General features: G+C 50.5%; 1 protein-coding gene across 3 annotated transcripts in view; it reads right to left on the bottom strand.

Annotated features, from left to right (window-relative positions):
• Positions 1-23,735, bottom strand: part of RNF157 (ring finger protein 157) — a 72,887-nt gene that overhangs the window by 5,255 nt on the left and 43,897 nt on the right. For 2 of the 3 annotated variants that reach the window (XM_040640189.1, XM_040640188.1), the window contains exons 3-18: positions 20,557-20,645; positions 17,703-17,849; positions 17,137-17,254; positions 16,425-16,491; positions 16,115-16,158; positions 15,700-15,747; positions 13,507-13,578; positions 12,865-13,024; positions 12,606-12,718; positions 9,869-10,107; positions 9,031-9,139; positions 6,967-7,078; positions 6,335-6,522; positions 5,988-6,053; positions 4,908-4,956; positions 3,111-3,221 (exon numbers count right to left, since the gene is read on the bottom strand). In XM_040640189.1, the coding sequence (XP_040496123.1) occupies positions 3,111-3,221; positions 4,908-4,956; positions 5,988-6,053; positions 6,335-6,522; positions 6,967-7,078; positions 9,031-9,139; positions 9,869-10,107; positions 12,606-12,718; positions 12,865-13,024; positions 13,507-13,578; positions 15,700-15,747; positions 16,115-16,158; positions 16,425-16,491; positions 17,137-17,254; positions 17,703-17,849; positions 20,557-20,645 (1,732 nt within the window). Of the gene's footprint in view, positions 1-833; positions 1,986-3,110; positions 3,222-4,907; positions 4,957-5,987; positions 6,054-6,334; positions 6,523-6,966; positions 7,079-9,030; positions 9,140-9,868; positions 10,108-12,605; positions 12,719-12,864; positions 13,025-13,506; positions 13,579-15,699; positions 15,748-16,114; positions 16,159-16,424; positions 16,492-17,136; positions 17,255-17,702; positions 17,850-20,556; positions 20,646-23,735 lie in introns of those variants that run through there. The other variant, XM_040640187.1, reaches the window with a different exon arrangement.

The raw sequence follows: 23,735 nt of genomic DNA, 5'->3' as shown, positions 1-23,735 counted from the left end.
CCAGTGGAAAGAGAAACCGAATTCAGATTTTCCCTTCATGTCTATGAAGCGTAAACTTTCCTAGCAGCAGATCCGCCTCGGGTTACGGGCTTGAAGAGAGGCGTGAACTGAACTGCAGGTTTCTGTAGGTACTGTTAGGTTTCATGGGTAATGTCCACTCCTGCACAATGAGGTCATTTAAAAATATATTTCTATTTCCACCAACAAAGCCAAATGATTTTTCCTTCCCCCCCCCCCCCCATCACATACACTACGCAGAACCTGTTCACAGACTCATCACTGGTCCCCTGGTCACTCTGCTGCCACCTGCGTGATAGTCCACCCAACTCCCTGGAATCACATCTACTCAGCCTGGCGTCACGACTCTAACCTGCTCACCACCTGCATCCGTCAACTTCGACTTCCTCCCTTTGAGACCTTGGAGAACAATCTCAGAACACGCCACCCCCTTGGTCTTGGGGCCCAAGAAGGCTCAGAAGCTTCTTAGGGGAAGAAGGGCTGGCAGGACACAGGTGCCCTCTCAGTGACACTCCCATGAGTGTGATGAGAGTGGTGAGGATGGGGACCCGCGTAGTCTTTGTCATCAGCTCGGTCTCCCGGCAGAGCGCGTGTGAGCATGGGGAGGGCGGCATGTGGCACAGGGGAGAGTGTGGGATGCTCCCCGTGGCCCTGCTTCTCCTCAGCCCTCCGTGAAGGGAGCGGCGCCACTTGGAGGGAAACAACACTCAAGCAGAGACCAAGTGCCTGAGAAGTTGTCCTGACGGCCGCAGAACATGGAGCCGAGTCAGCCCGCGGGTGTCTCAGTCACAGGATGGAAGTTTGAGCTTACAGCTGAGGGTGAAGAGGCCTATTTATTCCACGGGACTATCAAAGTGGCTACTCCTGCCACTAACCCAACAGAGGCTTCTGGAGAGTTCCCCGTCCCGTTGCTACCAGTGTGGTGCTAAGACCAGAAGCAGACAAACCTTTTACCAAGAAAGCAGACGTGCTTTCCCTCTCCCGCAAGAGCCCTTGGGACCTCTGGGGAGGGTACAAGGGGACACCTCAAGTGCTTCTACCTGAGTCGCTCTCCCGACAGGCGTCACAGGCATTGGGTTGCACGACTGGCCTGGACTGTGGACCTAGTTTCATCTCAGCCCATTGGCTGAGAGCACCGTAAGGAACCCCAGGGATTCCCTCCTCTTCCTGCAAGCAATCCCGTAAGTGGAATAAATATCACCAAGCAGGCTGGCCAGAGGGGGTCAGGAGGAGGAGGAAGCAGAAGGAACAAGCTCCATTTCCACCAGCAGGGTTGGCTAAAACTGTTCCCAGCAGCTCCCTCTGACCAAATCCTCTGACCAGTGGGTGGGGGCGCCCCTCGAGGGAGGCAGGAGCCTAGCCAAAGGATGGCTGCTATGGAGCGGCCACAGACACAGGGCAGAGAGGACAGAGATGTCATCTTTCCCGACTAATGACACAGGAAAGCCAAATCAAATCCTCCTCATTACGCTTGCCACAGAAGCATCCCCGTATTTCGTGGAGCAGGGATTAATATACCTTTGCAAATATTTTTTCTCAGAGAACCTATCGAATGCAGGCCCTTGCCAGTCAGGACTGGCAACGTAAGCAGGAGCCTCTGGGACGTGCGCACGCCCGGCAAGCGCGGTGTTGGACACAGCGTGGCCAGGGGGCAGGGACAGGGCTGGCGCAGTGAACATGAACTTCCACACGAAGGCTACGTAACAGAAATGAGCTTCAAAAGAAACAAACCAGACAGACAGATTTACGTTTGGCAAAAAGACGTGAAAAACAAATGGACAGACGGAAGCGAGGTAAGGAGTGGGAAGGCAGGAGGTGACGTGTGCCCGGGCCCCACAGCTCCAGTCCAGGCCTGACTGGGTCCACGCTCCCTCCTCCGCCGGCAGGCGGGAGAAGCAGCAGGATTGACATGGCATCTTTTGGCCTCAGGGAACGTGAAGCGTCCTGGGCAGTATCTTCAGGACACACTAAATAGAAAACAACCAGAGAGAGGCCTTTGAAAGGCTGGAGAAAGCATGTTCTGGGAATTACGGCTTCCTGGCCACCAGCCTGTGTGGGGCCGGGCATGCGAGGCCCGGTGTCTCTCACGGGCTGACGGACAGCGGCCGCCATAGGAGGCTGCGCTGCTCCAACGCCTCTAGACGCTTCGCTGAGCGAGTAAAGCACTGGACCCATGATGTGACGTGGCTGTCCTGAAGTTCAAGTAAGTCTTCGTTTCAGGGGATGTCGAAGAGCTTACAAACACCACAACATGGAGGGTGATCTCTGCCGTGAAATCAGGAGGCCGGTTTTGACCTCGTCCACCTGGGCAAGACTTGGCTTCAGGGAAGCGGTTCATGGAGCCCCCGAGTGAGCACACAGACTAGAAGGAGGTGAGGGCTCACGGTGTGACTAGCACGGTTCCTGCATAAGAAGTCATCCCAGGTTCGGCTTAGTATCAGGAGAAGGGACAAGGGGCATGTGGATAGCCCTGGCCAAATTTAAAGTTAGGGCTCCAGGGAGCACAGTCACCCTCGACCCCTGACCTCTCCTCTGGGATCCAAGTCTAATAGGCACAATGAGACTGGTAACCCAAAGCTCACTGGCTCAGAGAGCCACGTGCTGATCGAAACCACATCAGCTTTCCAATTCCTCCCTGCTCCTAACGAAACAAACTCCTTCCGAGGAGCAAGGGATCGGATGATCGGATCCCCTTTTCAAGGACTCAGGCTAGCTTTCCAAGACCTTCTCAGAGAGGCAGGGTCTGCCTCAGACTTCCTGTTGATGAAAACAAGACCAGGCCACCTGCCGTGGGACCCCCAGGATCGGGGTGGAGGGCTGTGGTCAGGCCAATTCAGAAGGAGAGGGGGTTTTACTCCTGTCTTCCTGTCCTAACAGTCTTGCTCAGAGCAGGGTCTGCTCTGAGCACAAAGTTCAAGGACTCTCCCGAGGCCTCCTCACTTCCTTCCAGCATCTGGCTTCCAGCATCCTAGCACGGCCCAGGCCTTCTTGCTGGAAGGGCAGGGCAGGAGCTGGGTGTCCCAGGGTGAGAGCAGGGGTGCGAGCAGGGGAGCGTCTCCCACCAAGTTCATGTCCAGCAGACGGCCACTCACCGGGTAAGCAGACCTCAGGGCACAGCTTATTGTCCAGTGCTTTCACGCTGGCGATGCCAAAGTCATTGTTATTGTCACACTCCATACCTAGAAATGCGCATGTCCTCTGGCCTGTAACGGAGTTAACGCAGTTAGAGAGGGCCTGGCTGTATTTTTTCTCTGCTTTGCTGTCCTTAAAAAAAAGTCTTAAGGATGGAGACAAAAAAAATCAAATCATATGTTAAAAAAAAGACAGTAATTAAGTGGGTAAAGAGTGGACAATAAAGGAATCAAACTCTGTGGGCCTGTCTGTGTTTTGGCTCTGTCCTGCCCTGTCTCCCGAACTGGCCCCTTCCCAGCCGGTGTGGAGACCACTGGGGAGGGCTGTGGGATGTGGGCTCCACAGAGAGCCGCACGGGGGCGTGGAGAGAGGCTGCCCCCGCTCTCGCCTGTGTCTGTTGGGGCGCATCGGTGTTTATGACCACAAGGCTCTGTAAGATGATAAATACATAAAACAAAAACTAAAGGTCGCAGGTTCCATAATTTTGCATATTAGTCAGGATCACCACATTCACAAAATTATGTTTTATTTTCCTATGAAACTTAGTTTGTTATTTTGAGTGTGTTTTAAGGGTCTGAGCAGAAACGTACGGATGTGTAAAGGGAAGGGGAAGGTTTCAGATGTTATTTTTTCTAGCTTCCCCCACGCCTCCGGTTTTCTCTTGATGAAAGGGAGAGGAAAAAACATAAATCCATCGTGTGGGCTATGGAATGTCAGGCGGAAACCGCCCGCCACCCGGCATTTTTCAGAAGCGAACATTCTATGGGGGGGAAGCGATGGCAGAGGGTGACTTGGGAACCCCGAGCACTGAAGGCATCCACCGAGTCGATGAAGCACCCGACCCTGTCTTGGGCTGGCGTGCAAGTGCGGCGGAGGCACAGCCTTGGCGGCCAGGCCCTCCTTTGGGGCAACTGGCTCAGGCGGAGTGGTCAGGCCAGCATGCACACCCCTGGACCCCCCAAGCAATGGCCAACGCTAAAGCAGAAGCAACTAGGATGACATCTGTCCAGGCTGGGGTCCGGGTCTGCTTTGGAAGTGCCCCCTTCTGCAGCAGGCCCCTCAGAGCAGCCCAGGGCACAAATGCTGGCTCCCGGAGCTGGCGGAATTCCATTCCCAGGGGAATTCTCCCAGCCCCACCTCCTCTTCCCACTTCCTTGCTCTGTAGACCATTCCTTCTCTCCCAGCCTTCCTGGACACAAAATGCTTCCATCTGAGGATATAATGCAGGCCTGAGTAAAGCCTACCAATACTTGCCCACACTGAGCTGCTGGTGTCAGACTCTTTCTCACACCTTCTCTGTGCCCGCTGGCCCCTCAGGTCCCTCTGCTACCGCAACGTCGGCCAGCTTCTTCACTAAAGCAAGACCAAACCAACTGCCTAACAGTCCTTTCTCCCAAGTGGAGGGCCGCCAGAGCAGCTCTGTGGGGCTCGGCCGAAAAGCGGAAGTGGCGAGGGAGGTGATGGGGCTGCCCAAGAAGCCTCAGAACCTAGTCCCCGCAAATACAGAGCTCCCATGTCCTTTCTGCAGCAGCTCTGTCCTGACGCCCTTGGTGCTGAGGCCTGGAAAGAGCCAAGAAGACCGCCGCGGTCCTCAAACACCCTGTTGGCTCTGATATTTCATCAATAAGACAAGCTTTCCCCAAGAGCCGCACAACTGAGGAGAGCCGCCGAGTCCTACCAGTGCCCCTTTCTGTACCCTTTAAAGAAGACCCAGGAAAGAAATCTAATAAGAGGGAGCAAAAGACCAGGTCTTTTACCATCTTCTTGTGTGGGCGATCCGTCCTCTTCCTCTATGACATCATTTCCCTAGGACAGAAGGAAGGCGCTATGAGTCTATAATAGCAGTAAAATGAATATATTGATCAGCTGAAGACAGAAGTAACTGGCCTAATGGTATCTCACTGCAGGGCCCTCATCAACAGTATACAGCTCCCATCATGTCTGAGGAACCTAGGAGCCTGGGCAGAGACAGATTTTGTTTGGGAAAGGCATGGTCTGCCTGTGGGGACCAGGTCTGAGGCCCGTTACAGATGGACCCAGGGAATGTCAGGAAGAACCTTGGTAACAGTTTAGCTCATACTGTCTCTTGAAGGTGGAAATAAATGCTGTCAAATGAAAAAGCAAATAGTAAGATCCTAAAACTTCCAGAAATTCCTGAGGACCCCAAGCTGTATCCGGATACTCCTGTGAGAGCATCTGGCTCAAGAAAAAGTTCTAGTGACCTCACTGTGACCTGGGTGTTTCAGCACTTCCTGAACACCTCTGTCAGGGCATTCTGTGCTGAATTGTAATCCTGTCCCCACCACCTGCCATGGGGCTCCTGGATGAGTACATAGTTGATTTAGTTTTTAGTAGTCTCTATACCCAACATGGGGCTCGAACTTATGACCCTGAGATCAAGAGTTGCTGAGCCAGCCAGGCACCTCTGGATGAGGATATATAGTTGGGGGTGGAGGGGATGGGGGAGGCTAAAACCAGGTCACTGGGGTCTTTATGTCTTCCAGTGCCAGGAGGTGCCTGCGACACAGTCATTCTGGGTAAATACTAAGTGAACGAAGGACGAACACATCCTCAGGTCTAGGGTCTGGCCGGGAAGGGTTCCCTCCAGGACTCACCCCACGCCTCTTACACAGCGACCAGTGCGCTGAGCTAAGTAAGAGACAGTCCACTGACCAGCATGGCTGCTCTTCCCTCTACACCACTCCCCACCCCTAACTGAGCCAGATATGCCACCTCGGAAGGTTTCTTCCAGAACAGCCCCCATCCTACTGCATCCCCCGCCAGCGCCAACAGTCCCTCTGATGGGAGGGAGCCCTGCTGCCCGCCATCGGCGGTACCTCAGCGTCCTGCTCTTCAGCAGCGAGGCCGACGAAGTTGCTGTCTGGAGATGAGGACGGCATCACCTGCCAAAGAGCGACAGACATCAAGGCACAGATGCCACGGTTCTCCTACCCCGCCCGCAGGGCCGCGGACTGAAACCAAGTCCTTGGGGCAGAAGTGACACCAGATGGAAGAATCAGGCGTGGGGGTCTTTGATTCCATGGCCCTACCTTGCTGTCCATGGCACTCCTTCCCAGCACAGCGGGCGACTGGCAGGCATCCCTGGCAGACCCTGGCCTGAGCTACTCTGGACACGTGTGCAGAGCACAGAGCAGCAAAGATGCTCCCCGGGCTCCTCCCTTACCTCTCCTTCTTCTGAGGGCGCCCCGCTGGCGGCCCGGGGCGAAGGGAGAGCCTCTCCCTCTTCCTCAGTGCCCGGGGCGATGTAGGAGCCAGACATGGAGGAGACCGTGTCGGTGCTGATCTGGGAGTGCTGGCTCTGGGAGGACACCATGGACATGACCGACTGGGCCAGACTGCTGCTGGCAGGGTCTGTAGAGACAGAGGTGGAAGGAAGGAGACTGGAGGTCAGGCACGGCTTCTGGTTCCTCACTGAGGAGCCGAGCGGCCTCCCGGTGCTCGCGCGGCCAGTGGGGGACCACGGTGGCCTTGCCACACCCTTGCCCACAAAGGTGTAGGTTTCAGGTGTTCCGAGGTTCTGCTCCTTCACATTTTCGAGCTCAGAACTCAACCCAGGGAGCAAGGATCCGCTTGTCCCTGACTCAGCGTTCAAGGAGCCCATGACGGCAGGGCCGGGGGTGAGATGAGCCCTCCCCGCAGCTGTCAGCAGGACCCCCCGGCCTCTGAGAGGGGCCTGGTTTTCATGCAGCTTAGGTATCAACCTGCCGGCCCTGAGGCCCTCTGGAGGGGCTGTCAGGAGCACCGAGGACTGGGCTGAGCAGAAGAACGTGCAATTACTCCCACTCCCTCGTGTACCTTCTGGGGAGGAGATCGTGGAAGAGAGAGGCGTCCCTGTGCAAGAAGACTGGTCAATAGCTCCCGAGGATGACAGGGTAAGATTCTCACTTTCTGGGGTTACACCACATTCCTGGGGGGAAAGAGAGGAAGCGTGTGAGGGCCAGGGGCCTGGGGAAGGAGGGGGACACCGGGAGGCCCGAGGGCCCCAGCGTCAGGAGACTACGTGCAGAGCAGGGGCGGTTTCTCTTTTGTCCTCACTCCCCTGCAGCCCTGGGCTGGAAGGGCTGCCTCCCAGGGGAGATGCCAACTTCAGTCAGCACACCCTGCCTGGGGCTCAGCATCTGCTCGGGCCATGCAAAGACTGGAGCTCAGGTGACACAGGTCACCCAGCAGCTGTGACACGGGAACACCCGGGTTTCCCAGGATTAGAAACCGCTTTCCTTCTGAAGGAGAACACAAAGCCAGCAGAGGCCTCACTACCTGCGAGGTGGCCCCACTTGGATATCGGGTTAGTTCTAGCTCTACCGACCTCACACAAATGCTACCTTTGCCTCCTGACCCACTCCTGACACCCAGCTACCAGCCACCTGGGCCAGTACCCTCACCCCGTCCCAGGCACATGGGGATTCTGTCCCCATCCCCTTTTCTCCACGAGTTCTGTGTTTTTTTTGTTTTTTAAAGTAGGCTCCATGCCCAACATGGGGCTCGAACTCACGACCCTGAGATCAAGTGTCACGAGCTCCACCAACTGAGCCAGCCAGGCACCCGAAGGAGTTCTGTTTTTCCTGGAGTTCAGGCACTCTGTCCTGCCTGAGCCAGGGAGTCCTCCCGAGGGCTCCGCTGCTCTCTGGGAGCCTGGTCTGCAGCTGCAGAGGGGGGCCTTTGTGGGCCACGCTCTCACGTAACCATGGCTTGCTCAGCACCCCAGCTTTGGCTCTGGGCGTTTGCATGGACTGCCCCACCAACTGGAATGCTTCTCTTGCCTTTCTCTACGAGTCTAAAAAAATGCCAAGATCCAGCTCACATGATTCCTCCAGCACACTTCCCTGGTCTTCTCCACTTAACATAATCTCTTGTGTCTCTGCCACAGGACAGTACTGTCCCTGTTATGGGGGGAGATCTCTATAGTTAAGATTCATTCATTCTCTATAGCTAGGATTCATTCATTCAGGGGCACCTGGGTGGCTCAGGCAGTTAGGCATCCGACTCTTGGTTTCAGGTCAGGTCATGATCTCATGAGCCGTGGAATGGGTGCCGTGTCAGGCTCCACGCTCAGCAGGGAGTCTGCTCGAGATTCTCTCCCTCGGCTCCTCCTCCTACTTGAACACATGCACCCGCTCTCTCTGTCTCTCTCACAAGTAAATAAATAAATCTTGAAAGCAAAAGCATCATTCATCCACCCAAAAAATATGTACTGAACAACTATGTGCGAGATGTAGCACCGTAACCTGTGTGCATGTCCTGTCCCCAGCTAGACCCCGAGCACCCAAGGTCAGGGGCCACTTTATCCTCTTTGCTTGTTGCAGTTTCCCCAGCTCACTGCCGTATAGACAGCAGGTGTCATACGCCTGCTAAACAGAGCCCGCGGCGCTCACGGGCAGCACTGCATCGGGCTCCCAGCGCCCCTGTGCCGGGCTCTTCGGCCGCTGTCCCTATGCCTAGAACCTGATTTCCTCAGACATTTGCACACACTTTCTCATGTCCTTCATTCTCCGTCCACAGACTACCCCTTAAAGACAGCAACCCCCACCTCTAGCCTCGAGCTCCCTCTCTCCCCATCTGATCCACAGCACCGTCTGAAACAGTCAGTTTTTACTGCCTGGGGGTCCATCCCAACCCCAATATCAAGACTCTCAGTGCCACAAAGGCGAGGACTTTTGTCATCTCCATATTGCTATTGTTCCAGGCACGTAACACAGGCTCAATACATCGTTGAAAGAATAAGTGGAAAGAAACCTTGGCTGCTGTCTCAAAGAGTGTTCCAAGGTGCCTGAGGAGTGAATGAAAGTGGATGGACCTGGAGAGGCCGGTGGGACGAAAGCACCTGCAGGCCAACGTCCAAGAAACGGAGAATGAGATTACCTCTTCCAGATGCTGGGCTGACGGCCGCTGAGAGAGCTGGGTCTCTGAGTCGCTGCAAGAACGCTCATCTTCCTCTTCATGCAGCACGGAAGAGTTCTGGGAAACAGACCTGCAGAAGTCCGGAGAGGAGCTCCTGAAGCCAGCACCCGCATGAAAAACAGACTGGCCTGCACTCCCGTTAGCCGGACTCCACAGGAAGAAGAGGGCCCAGAGGGGAAGCGGAGGGAAACCCAGATCTTAAGGAAAAGGACGGAGGTGGGAAAGACCACTCAGGAGGGACTGAGAGCTCTTCTGGGTGTCAGAAAATCTCCGCTTTACCTTTAACTCCTTCAATAACTTGTGTCTGAGCCGGGGAAAAACCACTGACATTTTTAGGATCTCAATATTTTTATCTATAAAATGTGCTCTTTGACTCTGCCACAGAAGGCTTCTCATGGCTGTGCCCAGTCGGGTTTAAATGCTGAAGAGGTACAGGAACAGATCACAGTTCCCTCCAGTCTTTAGACTAAGCGATGCTCCCCGTGGGAGTATCAATGACCCTAGGGATGTCCTCTTCCCCATACCCCAGCTGCCCACCAAAAACACACGAGATTTGCCTGTCTGGATTCTCCTAAGTCCCCACCTGCCGCCTTACTTCTGCCCCTAAGGAGTGAGATAACCTTCTACCGGAGTGTTAGCCCCACGTCTCCAGTGCAGCGAAGAGCTCTGGGAACAGCCCAAAGGGTCTACACTGCCCCGGGGACCCAGGACGTGAGCTAGTACTGAGGAGGGGAAAGATGCAGTGAAGGCCTATCAGCAGGGACCCTAGGGTCAACACTGTTGAGCACCAACCACTCACTTGGAGAGACTCTTTTTGAGCTTGATCCCTTGGCTGCTGCAGTCAGACAGGCGGTCGAGCGGGGAGAGCGTCCTGACAGGGGGCAGGTGGCCATCGCTGCCGTAGGAGGGCAGCATTCCTGACAGGTGGCCATCTCCAAGCACGTGGAGGGCAGGGACCGCTGGGGATGGGGTGAGGGGCCCATTGAGGGCTTCCAGAAGAGACACCACTTCATAGCCAGGTGGAATGTTCTCTGAGGACTAGGGGAATCAGAGGCAGGTTGAAAAATTAATTAAGTACTCTTTGTTTTATGGCAGGATCATGTTTCTTGCTCTACACTGAAAAAATGTTTTCTTTTACATCTGGTCTGGCAAGAAGAGCTTCTGCAGAAAGGCTAAAGAAAGATAAAATGTCACAGAAACCCATATTCCTAGATTCCACTTGTAGATGAACTTTTCGGTAATGTTTATTTTTTAAATTATAATGGAAATATATGTGCATTATAGGAAATTTGGAAAACATATAAAGGTGGTGGTGGGGGGATGTATCAGTAATCAAATCGCCCAAAATAAAACTTTTATTACCATTCTGGTATATTTTCTTCCAATTCTTTTTCTCTGTATGGTTTACACAGTTACACTCTGTAAATAACAATTTTATATCCTGCTTATGTCAGCAAACATAAATATTTCCCTTCATATACATCCCCTTTTCATAGAGTCCACATTTCCTACCCCTTCTACTCATGCTGGGGATTTAGCTGTGTCCAACATTTCCTACTGTAAACCACTTTTTGAGGAACACCCCTGTGCACAAATCTTTATTTTTCTGAAGATCCAGTTGGTTTTATTAAGCGATTTGTGAATCAGGCAGGATCCATCTAGCAATTAGAGAGATGTTCCCACAAACCTCTTTTTTTTTTTTTTCCAGATTGTTTTCTTGGTATTAAATTCTGAATCTTAGACTACCAGATAGAAATGTTTTTAAGGCTCTTGATGCATACAGCTATTCTGTTTTGTTTCTTCGATGATCCTTCCAGTCGCACTCCTATAAGCGGTACAGAGAGCCTACTTTAACTGCTTCTCTGCCAGCATGGAGTCTTTCTCCTTTTTAAAAGATGTAATTAATTAATTTAAATGGTTTTCTTTCTTGCTTTCTTGCTTTCTTGCTTTCTTTCAGATTTTATTTATTTATTTGACAGAGAGAGTGAGAGAGAGAGAGAGAGCACAAGCAGGGGGAGCAGCAGGCAGGGGGAGAGAGAGAAGCAGACTCCCCGCTAAGCAGGGAGCCTCATGTGGGGCTCGATCCCAGGACCCTGGGATCATGACCTGACCCGAAGGCAGATGCTTAACTGACTGAGCCACCCAGGTGCCCCTTACTTATCTATTTATCTATTTATTTATTTATTTGAGAGTGCACACAAGTGCATGTGGGGTGCAAGCGAGCACGGGGAGGAGCAGAGGGGGAAGGAGAAGGAAAGAGAATCTGAAGCAGACTCTTTCCTCACTCAGCACTGAGTTCAATGAGGGGCTCAGTCTCAGGACTGTAAGATCTTGACCTGAAACAAATGCTTAACCCCACTTGACTGACTGTGCCCCCCAGGTGCCCCCCATGGAGTCTCTTTTAAAAAGCTTTCGAATCTGAAAGGTGAAAAATGGTATCTCATTTTAATTTGAATATTGTGGATATTTAATGTGGTTAACTTAAAAAAAAAAAAAAGATGCTTAACCAGCTAAGCATCCTCTTCTGAGGATTTTATTTTTTTTTACTTTAATTTTAATTTTTTTTCCTCTTCTGAGAATTTTAAAAAATATCCTTTGTCCGTTTATTTTGTTTGATTTATAGGAGCCATGGCAAAGATATTAGGCTTCTCTCTGATAGAAATGTTGTGAAGACATTAAATGATTCATTGTTTGATTTTTAATTGTAATCCTTTACACATCTTCTCACATCTGAGCTTTTAATTTTTTTATGCGGTAAAATCTACACTTTCCTGTAGCATTCCTCTGCTTTTAAGCTTAGAGAGTCCTCTCCCATTCAAAGTCAACTAAAGAATCACCTAGAATGTATTCTCAGTCTTTAATGTTTGGTTTGCTTTAATATAGTTAACTAGTTACTCTGTCTGGAATTCATTTGTTAATCTGGTAAGGACTGAAGTGCTAAGCTGATTTTTCCTCCCTAAATAGCTAACTAATTATCCTAATACCACGTACTGGAGGGTGGCTCTCCTCCACTCGTGTGTGAATGTGGAGACGGCCTCTGCTAGGACCACACAGCTCTGGGGCTGCGCTCGCGCGCCAGCTACTTGCACCGTGACACGGAAGTGAAGTATGCCGTCCACTTGGCTCCCAGGTGCTGGAGCCATGGAACGGGATAAAGAAAAACAGTCACCTCCTTGGAGGCCCCAGATAAACCTAGGAAATTGTATTCAAATGCAAAACAATCATGCCCTTGTTCCTGCTTAGGGGGAGCTCCCGACTGGGGTGAGGCTGCAAGCCGACCAGGCACGGTAAATATTAACTGGACGCCGAGTTCCCAGGGAGGAAAGGGGGATTTAACGATCAGTATCCAATTTTCCGTTGTAATACTGGTTGGTTTTAATACAACGTGACCTCAGCCAGCTTACTAAATACTGCAGTGTGCCAAGGTTTAATTACTTGTTGCAAAGTCAGGTAAAGAAGGATGAAAGGTGCAAAGAGCCAGCAAGGAGACCAGAACGCTCGCTTCCCGGGTGGTCCTGGTGCCCAGCCCCACTCACCGAATGCTCTTCTGAGTCAGACGTCTGGGACGAGATGATGGGGTTAAAGCTGGTGGGGGACAAGGGGCCCAATTTTTTCCTCATGGCCCGGATCTGAAGCAGCGCCCGGAAGGCTAGAAGGAAACAGGCCGTCGTCAGCCACCCTGATGCAGGAGTCAGGATGAACAGGAGCCCGGGCAGAAACCCCAGTGCCCCCTCCCAGCGGCGGTCAGTTTGCAGAGCCTGCTGTCCGGTCTCGGCTTACGGCTCTGGGACTCACGCAGTCGGCAGATGGGGCAGTTGTTGGCCTGGTAGCGAAGGGTGTCGGCACACGTGTTACACAGGCAAAGGTGGCGACAGGGCAGAATCAAGGTGTCCCGGACATCTGAGAGACACACCACACACTCAGCACTGTTATCGCTTACTTCGTCCTCAGCCACCTGTCCCAGGAGACAGAAACGTAGCCAGTGACACAAAGACCTTCGTGTCCTGTTTTCTTTACAAGCAGCTTGCCTGAAGAGCTGAGACGAGTAAGAACAAAATCTTACATTGACTCTGGACTTTATAGTTCAGCAAGTGCGTTCGCTTACTGGGTTTCACTTATTTTCGGAGCTGTTTCTCTCTAGCCATCCTAGGGGCTCAGACTGTCGGGCTGGAGAGGTTAGGAGACCACACAGGGAAGGGCGGGGGCCATGTGGGACACTGGGGGGTAGCCAGGTCACTGAGTGGCCAGAGCTCTGCAGAGGAACTCATCCAAACCTGCCGATGCTTTTCATTTCCAAAGTGATATAAGCAAACACCCTCCTCGGACCAGACTAATTTCAGAGTTCGGCACGCTGCATACTTATATCCTAGCTTTATCAGAGCATTTCTCCCTTTGCCTCCTGGGAAAAGTACATTCAGAATTTTGCATAGAACTTGCCTTAGAATCTTGTGTGTTGTACTTGTTTTCGATTCCATAGATCTCCTGAAGGAGGTAGCTGACCCCATCTACCTGGAGAGCAAACAGCAAAGTTCAACAGCAGGCTGGCTCCACGGAGAGAAGGGGGAACTCGCCCCTCAACCTTCTCTGGTAACTAAGGACTACTGATTCACAATGAAAAAAATCAAAGGCCTAGACAAGCAAAGGATGCTTTTATTTACTTATGTTTTTCTCTTTGCCAGGGAAAAGAAAATCAAATGTTTAATTCATCCACCATTATGCCCAACAGGGAACATGAAAGTTCACGAAGGCGACACTAACGCGTGTGCCGCAGCTCACTGCTGCAGACAGTCAGGAAAGCAGAGTTAAGCAAAGCACAGACTAGCAAAAGGGTGGAAGGATATGCATCGAAATAAAAGCATTAGCTAGTAATAGAAGTGACATGTAGGCATCATAAAAATAAAGGAATGCAGAGGTGCCTGGGTGGCGCAGTCAGTTAAGCATCCGCCTCTTGGTTTTGGCTCAGGTCATGATCTCAGGGTGGCAAGACCGAGCTCCGCATGGGGCTCTGTGCTGAGCACAAAGTCTGCTGAAGTTTCTCTCTCCCTCCCCACCTCACACCCTCTCTCTCTAAAATAAATAAATCTTTTTTAAAAAGGATTTTATTTTTCTAAAGATGAATTTATTTAATTAGAGAGAGAGAGAGAGCGTACAAGCAGGGAGGGGTAGAGGGAAAGGGAGAGGGAGACTCTCCACCAGACTCCCTGTTGAGCATGGAGCCCAATGTGGGGTTCAGTCCCACGACCCTGAGATCATGACCTGAGCTGAAATCCAGAGTCGGATGCTTAACCCACTGAGCCACCCTGGCACCCCATAAATAAATAAATCTTAGAAAAAAATAATAAAGGAATGGAACAGAGAAAGAAAGAGAGGAGAAACAGGCAAGGGGTGGAGCGGAAGGGAAAACATGAGAAGAGAGACAGAGAGACAGTAGGACCTTGAAGGGAGGCCGATTGAGGCCCTGTACCTGCATGAGCCACCTGCCACCCACATGGCCAATGAGCCTCTGGGCCCTATTCCTTAAAACCTCAACTTCCATGCCCACTTCCCCTAGCCTGAGCCATGTTAGTGCCAAAGCAGGCCCTTCCCTTGTTTCTCTATGTGAGCTCACTCCTCCCTCTGCTTCACCTCTGTCCCACTGATCCCCTCCTCTAAGACCTAGCCAGTCGCTGACCTCATAACCCACTCTCCAGTTTGACAGAGTCTTTTGCTAATGTCAAGCTACCAATAGGAAAATAGATAAACCATTTACCTTGAGCTACCCTAGCCTTTCCATCCTCCCTAGATGTCCTGGAGAATGAGGCCTTCCCATGAGACAACTCACCAAGGCCTGGCCTTCCCAGGCAGTACCTTGGGCTCAGGATCTGTTTTCTCCTCTGCCTTTTAAAACTTGTTTCAACCTACTGATTCATTAAATTGGAAAGGATATTATCAACAAATTTATACTCAGGTGTTACTGACTGCATGAAGAGGGGAGAACACTTAACCCCCAACAATGAATAGTGCAGAATTTCAGACATCTATCACCCATCTGCAGGGGGGCCTGCCAATGCCCCTGGAACCACTCTCCCCTCCTCACTCCCTCTGTCTCTGCTCCCATTCTGGCAAAAGTGGAAAAGAATGTGCTGGCACCCGGCGGGGGTTAGGAGCAGATGTACGTGTCACTTGCCGGTCATTCTGGAAGGGGCAGATGGCCAGTAAACTCGGGATATTAGAAAAGCAGTGGTGGGATGAATTAAGCCAAGGGCCCTAATTGGCTCTGAATTGGACCCCAACACTTTATCCTTTAGCTTGGAAGGTCTCTCACCCTGGCATTTTGAATAAAAAGAGCTCTCCCTAAGCCTAATGTCAAGAGACAAATCTTGTCTTTTCACTTCTCAAGTCCTTGCTCAGATAATGGCCGCCTTACCACCAACAATTCTGGAACAATAAAGACACCCAAGATCAGTATTCCTTTCAGGCCACCCAAGGAGTTTCTAACACACAAAAGTACTCCCTTTTTACTTTTCTTTGATTAAAAAAGGGGGGGGAGAAAGAAGGGTGCCTAGCAAAAGAGAAAAAAAGAGAAGGAGAGAGAGATGAAAAGAAAAAAGGGTGGGGGACACCAAGGACCCCTGGCCATCAAATACTTACCACTTGTTTCTGTTTGAGGGGCTTGACGCAGAAAGTCCCATCCGTGTGCTGGAATGAAAGAGGACAGTTATGACCTGGAAGGAGGGCAAGAAGGCACCAGGTGTTCTTGGTTACTGCTCTCGATTATACATGCGTGCGATTACAGACGCCTCACCCCCGCAGGGCCTTCCAAGTATCCAATCTGACCTTCCCATTTTAAGAAAAGGGAACGGAGGCCTCGGGAGCTGCAGGTCATGCAGCAAGCTGGCAGCAGGGCTGGAACTAGACCCCAGGGTAGCACCCAGTGTGGGGCTCCTTCGGCTCGACCACAGCTTCCGAGCCAGACCCATCCTGCTGCTTCAGGCAGCCGGCAGACAGGGCTATCCGCGACCCCACACGAAAGCCAGGTAAACACAACAAGTGAGGCCCTACTCACCTTTTCGAAAGTGCCCAGCAGTACATGGCAATGGCCAAAATACTCTGAAAAGAGAAAGGCACATGGATGAGGAAGAAAGCCCAACAACACACTTTGATGCCCATCTACCTTCCCCGATTCCCCGCAACTGGCAAACCAATGCTCTAGGCCATGAGGCGAAAGGGCGCATTCTGTAACCCAGTGCTGCTCTCGTCCGCCTGAGGAGCGCACGGGGACACAAAGACCGCCTGCCTGATGCCCGTGGAGAGGGCGTGCTGTTCGTGCATGAAAAAGAGCAGTGCGCACAGTGAAAGAAGAAAGTGCCCGTTACCGTCTCCTTCATCCACCACGGCGTGGACCACTAAAGGGTAAACCTCTCGGTCCAGATCGAAGCCAAGCTAAAGGGAGAGAAAAGGGAACATGTTGAAATGGCACAGTAATCCATTAGGGAGGGAGGTGTCGTCAAGAAGCATTAGCTTCGGGCGCCTGTGTGGCTCAGTCGGTTAAGCGTCTGCCTTTGGCTCAGGTCATGATCCCAGGGTCCTGGGATCGAGCCCTGAGTCGGGCTCCCTGCTCAGCAAGGAGCCTGCTTCTCCCTCTGCCCCTCCCCTTGCTCGTGCTCTCTCTCCCCCTCTCTGTCAAAAAACTAAATAAAATCTCAAAAAAAAAGAAGCATTAACTTCATCTCTGCTCTGGTTCATCAACCTCGTGACCCCCTAAGTCTGTTCCATGGAAGGCCACTGTTTGTCTCTAAAGCCTCGTGGCTATAAAGCCCTCTAACTTGCAGGTTCTTTTCTTTGAGCGCGGCTTTCTCCAAGTATCCGAGGTGAATGGGCTACTTTGGAACAGAGAACTTAATGGCATTCGGTGTATCACTAGGGCATGAAGGAGTCACAGGGTTGAAGGACGGCGTGGCCTCTGAGCATCCGGGCAGCCTGGGCACCGCTGGCCGCAGTCCTGACGAGGCCCTAGGCCCCTCTGGGTCCACGTGAGGAACCTGCCCTCCGCCCGGCAGCCTGTCGCCTGGTCCAGAGGCAGCTCACCTCCTCCTCCGCCCACTCGGAGGGGTCCACGGTGTGGGAAGGCAGGCAGAACTGCTGACACACGCCCCGCTTGTAATGCACCGTCTCCGACTGCAGGCTGTTGTCTTTGGGGATGTAGCTGTCGAGCAAAGAGGGAAGCAAAGCGAAAGTCAGAATCTAGCCCAGACGGAGGGGCCGTTTCCCCTGTCCCATGTCTGGTCTCAACGTCAACAGGTACAGAAAAGAAAAGGAGAGAAAATATTTCCTTAATAAACCGTTTCCTTTGCTCTTGCTTGGTCACGCTGCTGAACTTATCCATTGAACCCACCCATCCACAGAAAGGTAGCTTAACTGATGTTTAACAGCATCTTGATGAAACGAAAGTTTCCGCTGCCACATGCCACTGCACACGGTGGCACAATGTGCAGGGAAAAGCTAAAGAGGTGGGGCTCTGGGGAAGAAAATCCAAATTCCGGAGCCAGATCTCGCCTGGCGGTTGCAAAAGGTTTCCTTCCATGGGCGAGTGTGGAAGGCGAGAACCCCGCCCATCTGGGAAGGACACAGCTCACTTGGTCTCTCGTTCTCACCTGGCAATCCCATTCTGGAACTCTTCCGTGGCCTGATAGTAGATAGTGATGGCCACCCGAGCATCAGTGTCAAAGGTGAACTCCACGTTGTAGTGGACTTTAGCTCTGCCGGCCTCTTCTCCAGGGGTCTTCACCTCCTCTGCACACCTGGAAAACCACAAAGACTCAGCATTTTGGGGATGGCAAATCAGTATTTTTAAATTTATCTTTTTTTTTTTTTAAACTTAATACACTGTGAGCTTCTCTCCATGGCCATAGACTTAGGCCTACGTCTTTATTCTGAATGACGGCTCATGCCCACTACGGGGGGGCATTTCGGTGGTGTCTGCTACTTCACAGTGCTATGGTGAACACTTGGGCATTGGCCAGACCTTTTTTTTTTTTAGGTTTTTACTGTAATCGAAGTTACTACCCATAGTTTACGTAGTTTCCACAAGGCTTGTCACAAAAGCAGCAGGCCCCACCCCTTCCCCTTCCTCCTCTTCAGAGAGGATCTCTGCCTCTTCTAGCTGATCATTTTGTCATTTACCTGCATGTTTCTATAGAACATGCTTGCATGACTCTTGACTTTTCAGTTTCAGGCATCATCCATGGCCTTCCTTCCATGGGAGCCAGGATTTCTTTCTCTTTCCTTGCGCTGCCCCATATGAGTACGCCTGCCCCTCAGTGTGTACGTCATGCTTCTGGAAGCTCAGCACCTTCCTGTCTGCATTACTGATTATATGAACATGACTCCAGCTTAGCCACAGAGTAATCGTTGATCATTTGTCTTTTCCTGCATCATTTTTTCCTCAGAGACAGTGTTTCTCTCTTTGGACGAGGGCCTGGGGGCAGAAGGTATGAGGCGAGCAGGCTGGAGGGTTCGACATCCAGTGTACCTAAATTCACTTAACCCCCATTTTTAGTACTGAATTCAACCTTAGCTGTGCCTGGGTCCCCTGAGTCCAGAGTCTCTGTTTTAACTTTTCCATTGAGAATGGTCTGCCAGCCTTCCGCCGGGGTGTGGGGATGGCAGCTCTGGCTGTGCGGCATAAAGGAGGGGATCTGACGGCCTCTTCAGCAGGCTTCCCACCAATCCGCTTCATTTCGCCTTCCACCTCGGCGTCCAGGGGTTACTGCCAATTCCTAAGCCTTTGGGGGTAACAGTTTAACTGGGTGATTCTCAGCTTTTGCTTCTGCTCACTCAGGATTCTGATCTCCCAGGCCTGCTAAGTTATTTAACACCTGCCTTTGTTCTAGTCCTTAAACTGCACTGCTGTTGCTCCTTTCCAATCCCCACAGGTCTTCTGGATTAATGCTTTTAAAAAATACTCTTATTAGTGAATTCTGACTGGAAGCAAAAGATGTTCAATCCTCCATCTTTACCTGGAAATCTGAATCAAAATCTACCCTAGTCTCGTAATCTCGGAAAAACAGAGCAACCCTGGCAGTTATCGAATAGCAGGTGTCTTTCCTCCTATCATCTTGTTGAATCCTGGCAAGAGCTGTGAAAGGTAAAGTGTGGGGTCGCTCTCTACGATGGAAAACCTGAAGCTCAGGGACTTATGTGAGCATGGTCCTGGGTGCTCGCGGAGCTGGGAAGCGACCTGGTCTTCGGCTTCCAGGCGGGGTTCTGCCAGCGTCGCCCAGCACTGCACTCTGCCGAGCCCTGGCCCTTGAGCCACAGGCTCGTGTGATGAGAGAGAAACAAAGTGCAGAGGGAGGCCTCAGGAGCCTCGATCCATTCTGCTGCCGCGGGCACTGCCCCAGGGAGGGCGAAGGGCCCCAGGGAGGCGAGCGCCCAGCTGCAGGCTGCTCCCCGGCAGAGCACGTCCCTCCGCGGCTGCCCGGTCCCCAGAGCGGACTCCAGGGCTGGGGGAATGGTTGGGGAAGGAGCCAAAACTTCAGGGACAAATGAAATACAAAAATGAAGAGAGAAAGACAGCAAGTAAATTAGTGGTTGCTTAGGTCTGGAAGAGGGTTTCGGGGGGATATGTGGAGTCACCACTAGTGAGTTCAGGGTCTCTTTTGGGGGTGATGAAAATGTTCTAAAATTCGATGGTAGTGATGATTGCACCACTCTGAAGATACTAAAAACCACGGGATTTTACACTTTAAACGGATGAACTGTACAGCATGTGTTATATCTTAATCAAGCTGTTATATTAAAACAATTATCTGAGAGAAATAAACTTCCTAATGCTAACAGGACTGACCTGTACAGGCATAAAATGGCCTCGGAGTCATCTTCCTTGCCCTTTTAGAAAACTCTGGGACCCTTGATTTGCCCTTGCCAAATCTGTCTTCCCAGGGGACCAGTGGGCGCATTAGCAGACTGGCATGCTCTCTGTCAGTGCAAAAATTACACTATCTTAGCGATCGCACAGAGAGGGCAAGTGTGGGTGATAATTAATATTGATGATGATGATGAACCAACCAGCCGAGGGCACTACGAGCTCCTCGGAGGAGGGACACATGAGATGAAGAGTAAATTTTAGCAATAAAATAAGGATTTTATATTCCAACTTCAAATACCCCATTTTTCCCTAGGCTTGCTGAAGCATCTGCAAAATTCACTTTTTCCCTCAATAATTCTTTTTTTTAAAAAAAATCATAAAACAAGGATAATAAGGACTGCCTCCAGGAAAGGGAAAAGTCCTTCACAAACACAGATGCCAAGTTCTGAACAATCTAGATACAGGAAGACCTAATCTCCGTGGACGGGGACTGCCTGGTCAGTGCCAGGGTGGTTCACATCCCCGAGCCCCGGGGGATCAGGCTCTGGGTCTGGCAGGAACTGCTTCCCAAGCCTCTGGGGGGAGTGGGCTGCACTGCACCTCAAACAGGCCTGAGCCCCACCCCAGGGGGAACTTACTTTACGAGTCTTAGTGTGTCCTTCCGGATGTTGACCAGGCTTCTTAGAGTCTTCACGGGCTCTTGGGGAGGTGGGGCAGCATAAGGAAACTGTGTCAGAAACAAAGTGGGAGAAGGCAGTGTGTTTAGACAGACCTGTAACTGTCCCCCACTGGCACAAAGCTTCAAGGCTGACAAAGAACAGCCTTTCGAGGTGAGATGGGAAGGCGCCACTCTCCTAACTCGGTGAGGACACGGAGACCCGACATGTTAAGTGAACTTGCTCAAGGTCACAGCCAGTGGGAAGAACGGGGATTCGATTTGGCGTCAAAAGGTCTAGATTTATCTGCTTTTTCCATTGTAGGCAGCTTATTTGAGTCAGCATTCAAAATGTGGATAACTAATAAAAACTCCTACTGAAGTTCCAAATACCAAAGGACACACCGTGGCCGAGTTAATCACAAAAGGCTTTTCCATCTGACCTGAGACAACAGGGAGCCAGACCCGCAAGGTTTTTCCTTCAGTGAAGCCACATGGTGTCTTCGGAATTTAGGAACTGCAAATAAAAGAGCACCCCATCCTGTGTGCAGAGCTGGGGCTGCAAGCAGTGAGGAGCACACCTTCCCTGCAGCTGGTTATATAAAGCAGAGCTCTTGAAAATGTGAGCCAGGGGCTATTTCGGGGTCATCAAAGGTTTCTGGTTGTCTGTCATTTACCTTATGCTTTCACTCGCTCCCCATTGAGATGTGGCACTCTGCATGATGCTAATGAGGTAAGGAAGGGGACACAGTAGAAAATTTAAGTGGGGTTTGCTTTCAGACAATTAAGAATGATTGTAAATGCTGCCAGTATTGTTCTAGTGTTTTCTGGACAATAAACATTTTTTACACATAATTCACAGAAAACCCACCACCAGTCTCTGTAGCTTGCTTGGCAAAACTGTGGTACTCCTAGCTCTACACCTGTCTGTCTCCAGGGTGCCTGGGTGGCTCAGCCGTTGAGTGTCTGCCTTCGGCTCAGGTCATGATCCTAAGGTCCTGGGATCGAGCCCCGCATCGGGCTCCCTGCTCAGCGGGAAGCCTGCTTCTCCCTCTCACACTCCCCTCGCTTGTGTTCCCTCTCTCGCTGTCTCTCTCTGTCAAATAAATAAATAAAATCTTAAAAAAAAAAAAAAAAAGGATCGTCTACCTCCTAGTGCTGGGATCGGAAAATAGGACACCCACATGATGCTCTAATGGCACTGTCACAGATTTTTGCTGAACGTGGTTCCTTTTCTTGGGAAACGTAACTTAACCTACGGCACATCTGATTTCATGTATTCAGTATGATTGGTGATAATTCACTTGTGCGAATGTGACCCTGAAGTAAATACATTCAGTCTACTTTATGCGCATGCAGATTACCCACTTTGTGGGTAATCTACAGAAACACTGAACTTGATCATTGATATATGAAACATATATTCTTTTAAAATGTAGGACTATTGGTTTTTCTAATTACAAAGCAATACATGCTCAAGCAGAAAATCTGAAAAACACACACAAAAACACAGAATCGGCTACATTTTCACCGCTCAGCAATACCAAAGTTAACACTGCAGAACGAGTCTCTCCAGACAGGCGTCCATCCCCATCCATCCGTCTACTCACCTACCCTTCCCTGTGCCGAGGCCCGGTTTCAAACTGTGCCCACTATTTTATTCTCTTTTTCACTTAGAAAGATGTGGTAAATGTTTCAAAAGTCTATAATCGGACATGAGTACAACACACATTGGAGAAAGGGACATATTTTATTTAATCAATTCCATAGCATTCAACGTTTTCCATTGATTTCACTCTTTCTTCTTCTTCTTCTTTTTTTATTTTTTTGCGATACAAATGTTGTGGTGAGTGCCTTGTTCCTACATTTCTACATGCTTGATTACTTCCTTAGGACAAATTCCTAGAAGTGGAATTACTGGATCAAAGAGTAAGCATATTTTTAAGACTTTAAAAAATATTTTGCCAAATTGTTCTCCAGAAAGCTGATTCCAGTTGTGCTCTCCCACTGGCAGCATATGAGGAGGCTTTTCTATAGGAAAGCGTGGTTCTAGTTCAGATCCTCTCTGTGGCCCGTTTCCCCACCCCCCATTTCCCTAGGCTGTCACACTAAAGGAATTTAAAACAATTTTAAAATAAGCTTAAGCAAAAAGTAATTAGGCAAGAAAATCCGACACAAATGCTAGTCTATTCTAAAGCCAAAATAAATGACTTTGGGATTAAAATTTTTTTCTGGAGTAGCAAGTTAATCATATTCATTTGCACAGGTACTTGGGAGTTACCCATAACTCCTACCTGAGTTTTAAAAAAAAGTGCAACTCTTCTTTCATTCTTCACCCATTTCTCCCCCAGAAAAGAAAAACAAAAGGAAAGGGAAAAAAGAAAGACGAGTGGTCTTCGTCTTCCACTTAGAATAATCCCGGAGCTTCAATTCTCTGTCAGAAAGGTACTGACCTCGAAGGTTCGGTCCACTAGTCCCTGAGCAGACCAAACCTTATTCTTTGTCCACTAGTCTTCACCTAAAGCCTGTCTTCATTCTGAAAAGTGAAACAGAATTCCAGAAACTGCAGTTAGGTATCCTTCACGAAGCCGTTCAGTTTCTGTACTCCGGAATGGTGTCTGAGAAATGGGAAGGCGTTCCCATCAGGCCATCTTGACCTTGAGGCAAGAAGTCAGGACCGGCCTTACAGAAGGCCTGGCAGTCTTCCTCCATCTGTGGGCCTGGTGGCATGTTTTGTACAAGATCAAAAAGGCCATTTCTTCCCCTTGACTGGCCTACTTGTGCCAAGGTATTTGTATCTGAGAGAAACAACTCCATTTGGTCCTTCCTTGTCACCATTCACTCCCCAACTCAGTGGAAGCTTACTGAGTATCCACTTTGTGCCAGGATCCGGCTGGGTTCTTTAGATACATATTTTTTCATTTTACTTTATTTAATTGTGGTAAAATAGCCATAATATGAAAATGTTCACCTTCACCATTTAAAGCACACAGTTTAGTGATCTAAAGTATATTCACCTGTCATGCTACCAACACCACCAACCCCTCCAGTTTAAATACACTCTTATTTGGGGCAACTTGGTGGCTCAGTCCGTGAAGCGTTTGCCTTCAGCTCAGGTCATGATCCCCGGGTCTTGGGATCGAGCTCCGAGTCGGGCTCCCT

Source organism: Ursus maritimus, unplaced genomic scaffold (assembly GCF_017311325.1).
Source record: "Ursus maritimus isolate PB19 unplaced genomic scaffold, ASM1731132v1 scaffold_24, whole genome shotgun sequence".
Lineage (NCBI taxonomy): Eukaryota > Metazoa > Chordata > Mammalia > Carnivora > Ursidae > Ursus > Ursus maritimus.
The sequence above is the reverse complement of the archived record's forward strand: the minus strand, read 5'-3'. Positions and strand labels throughout refer to the sequence as shown.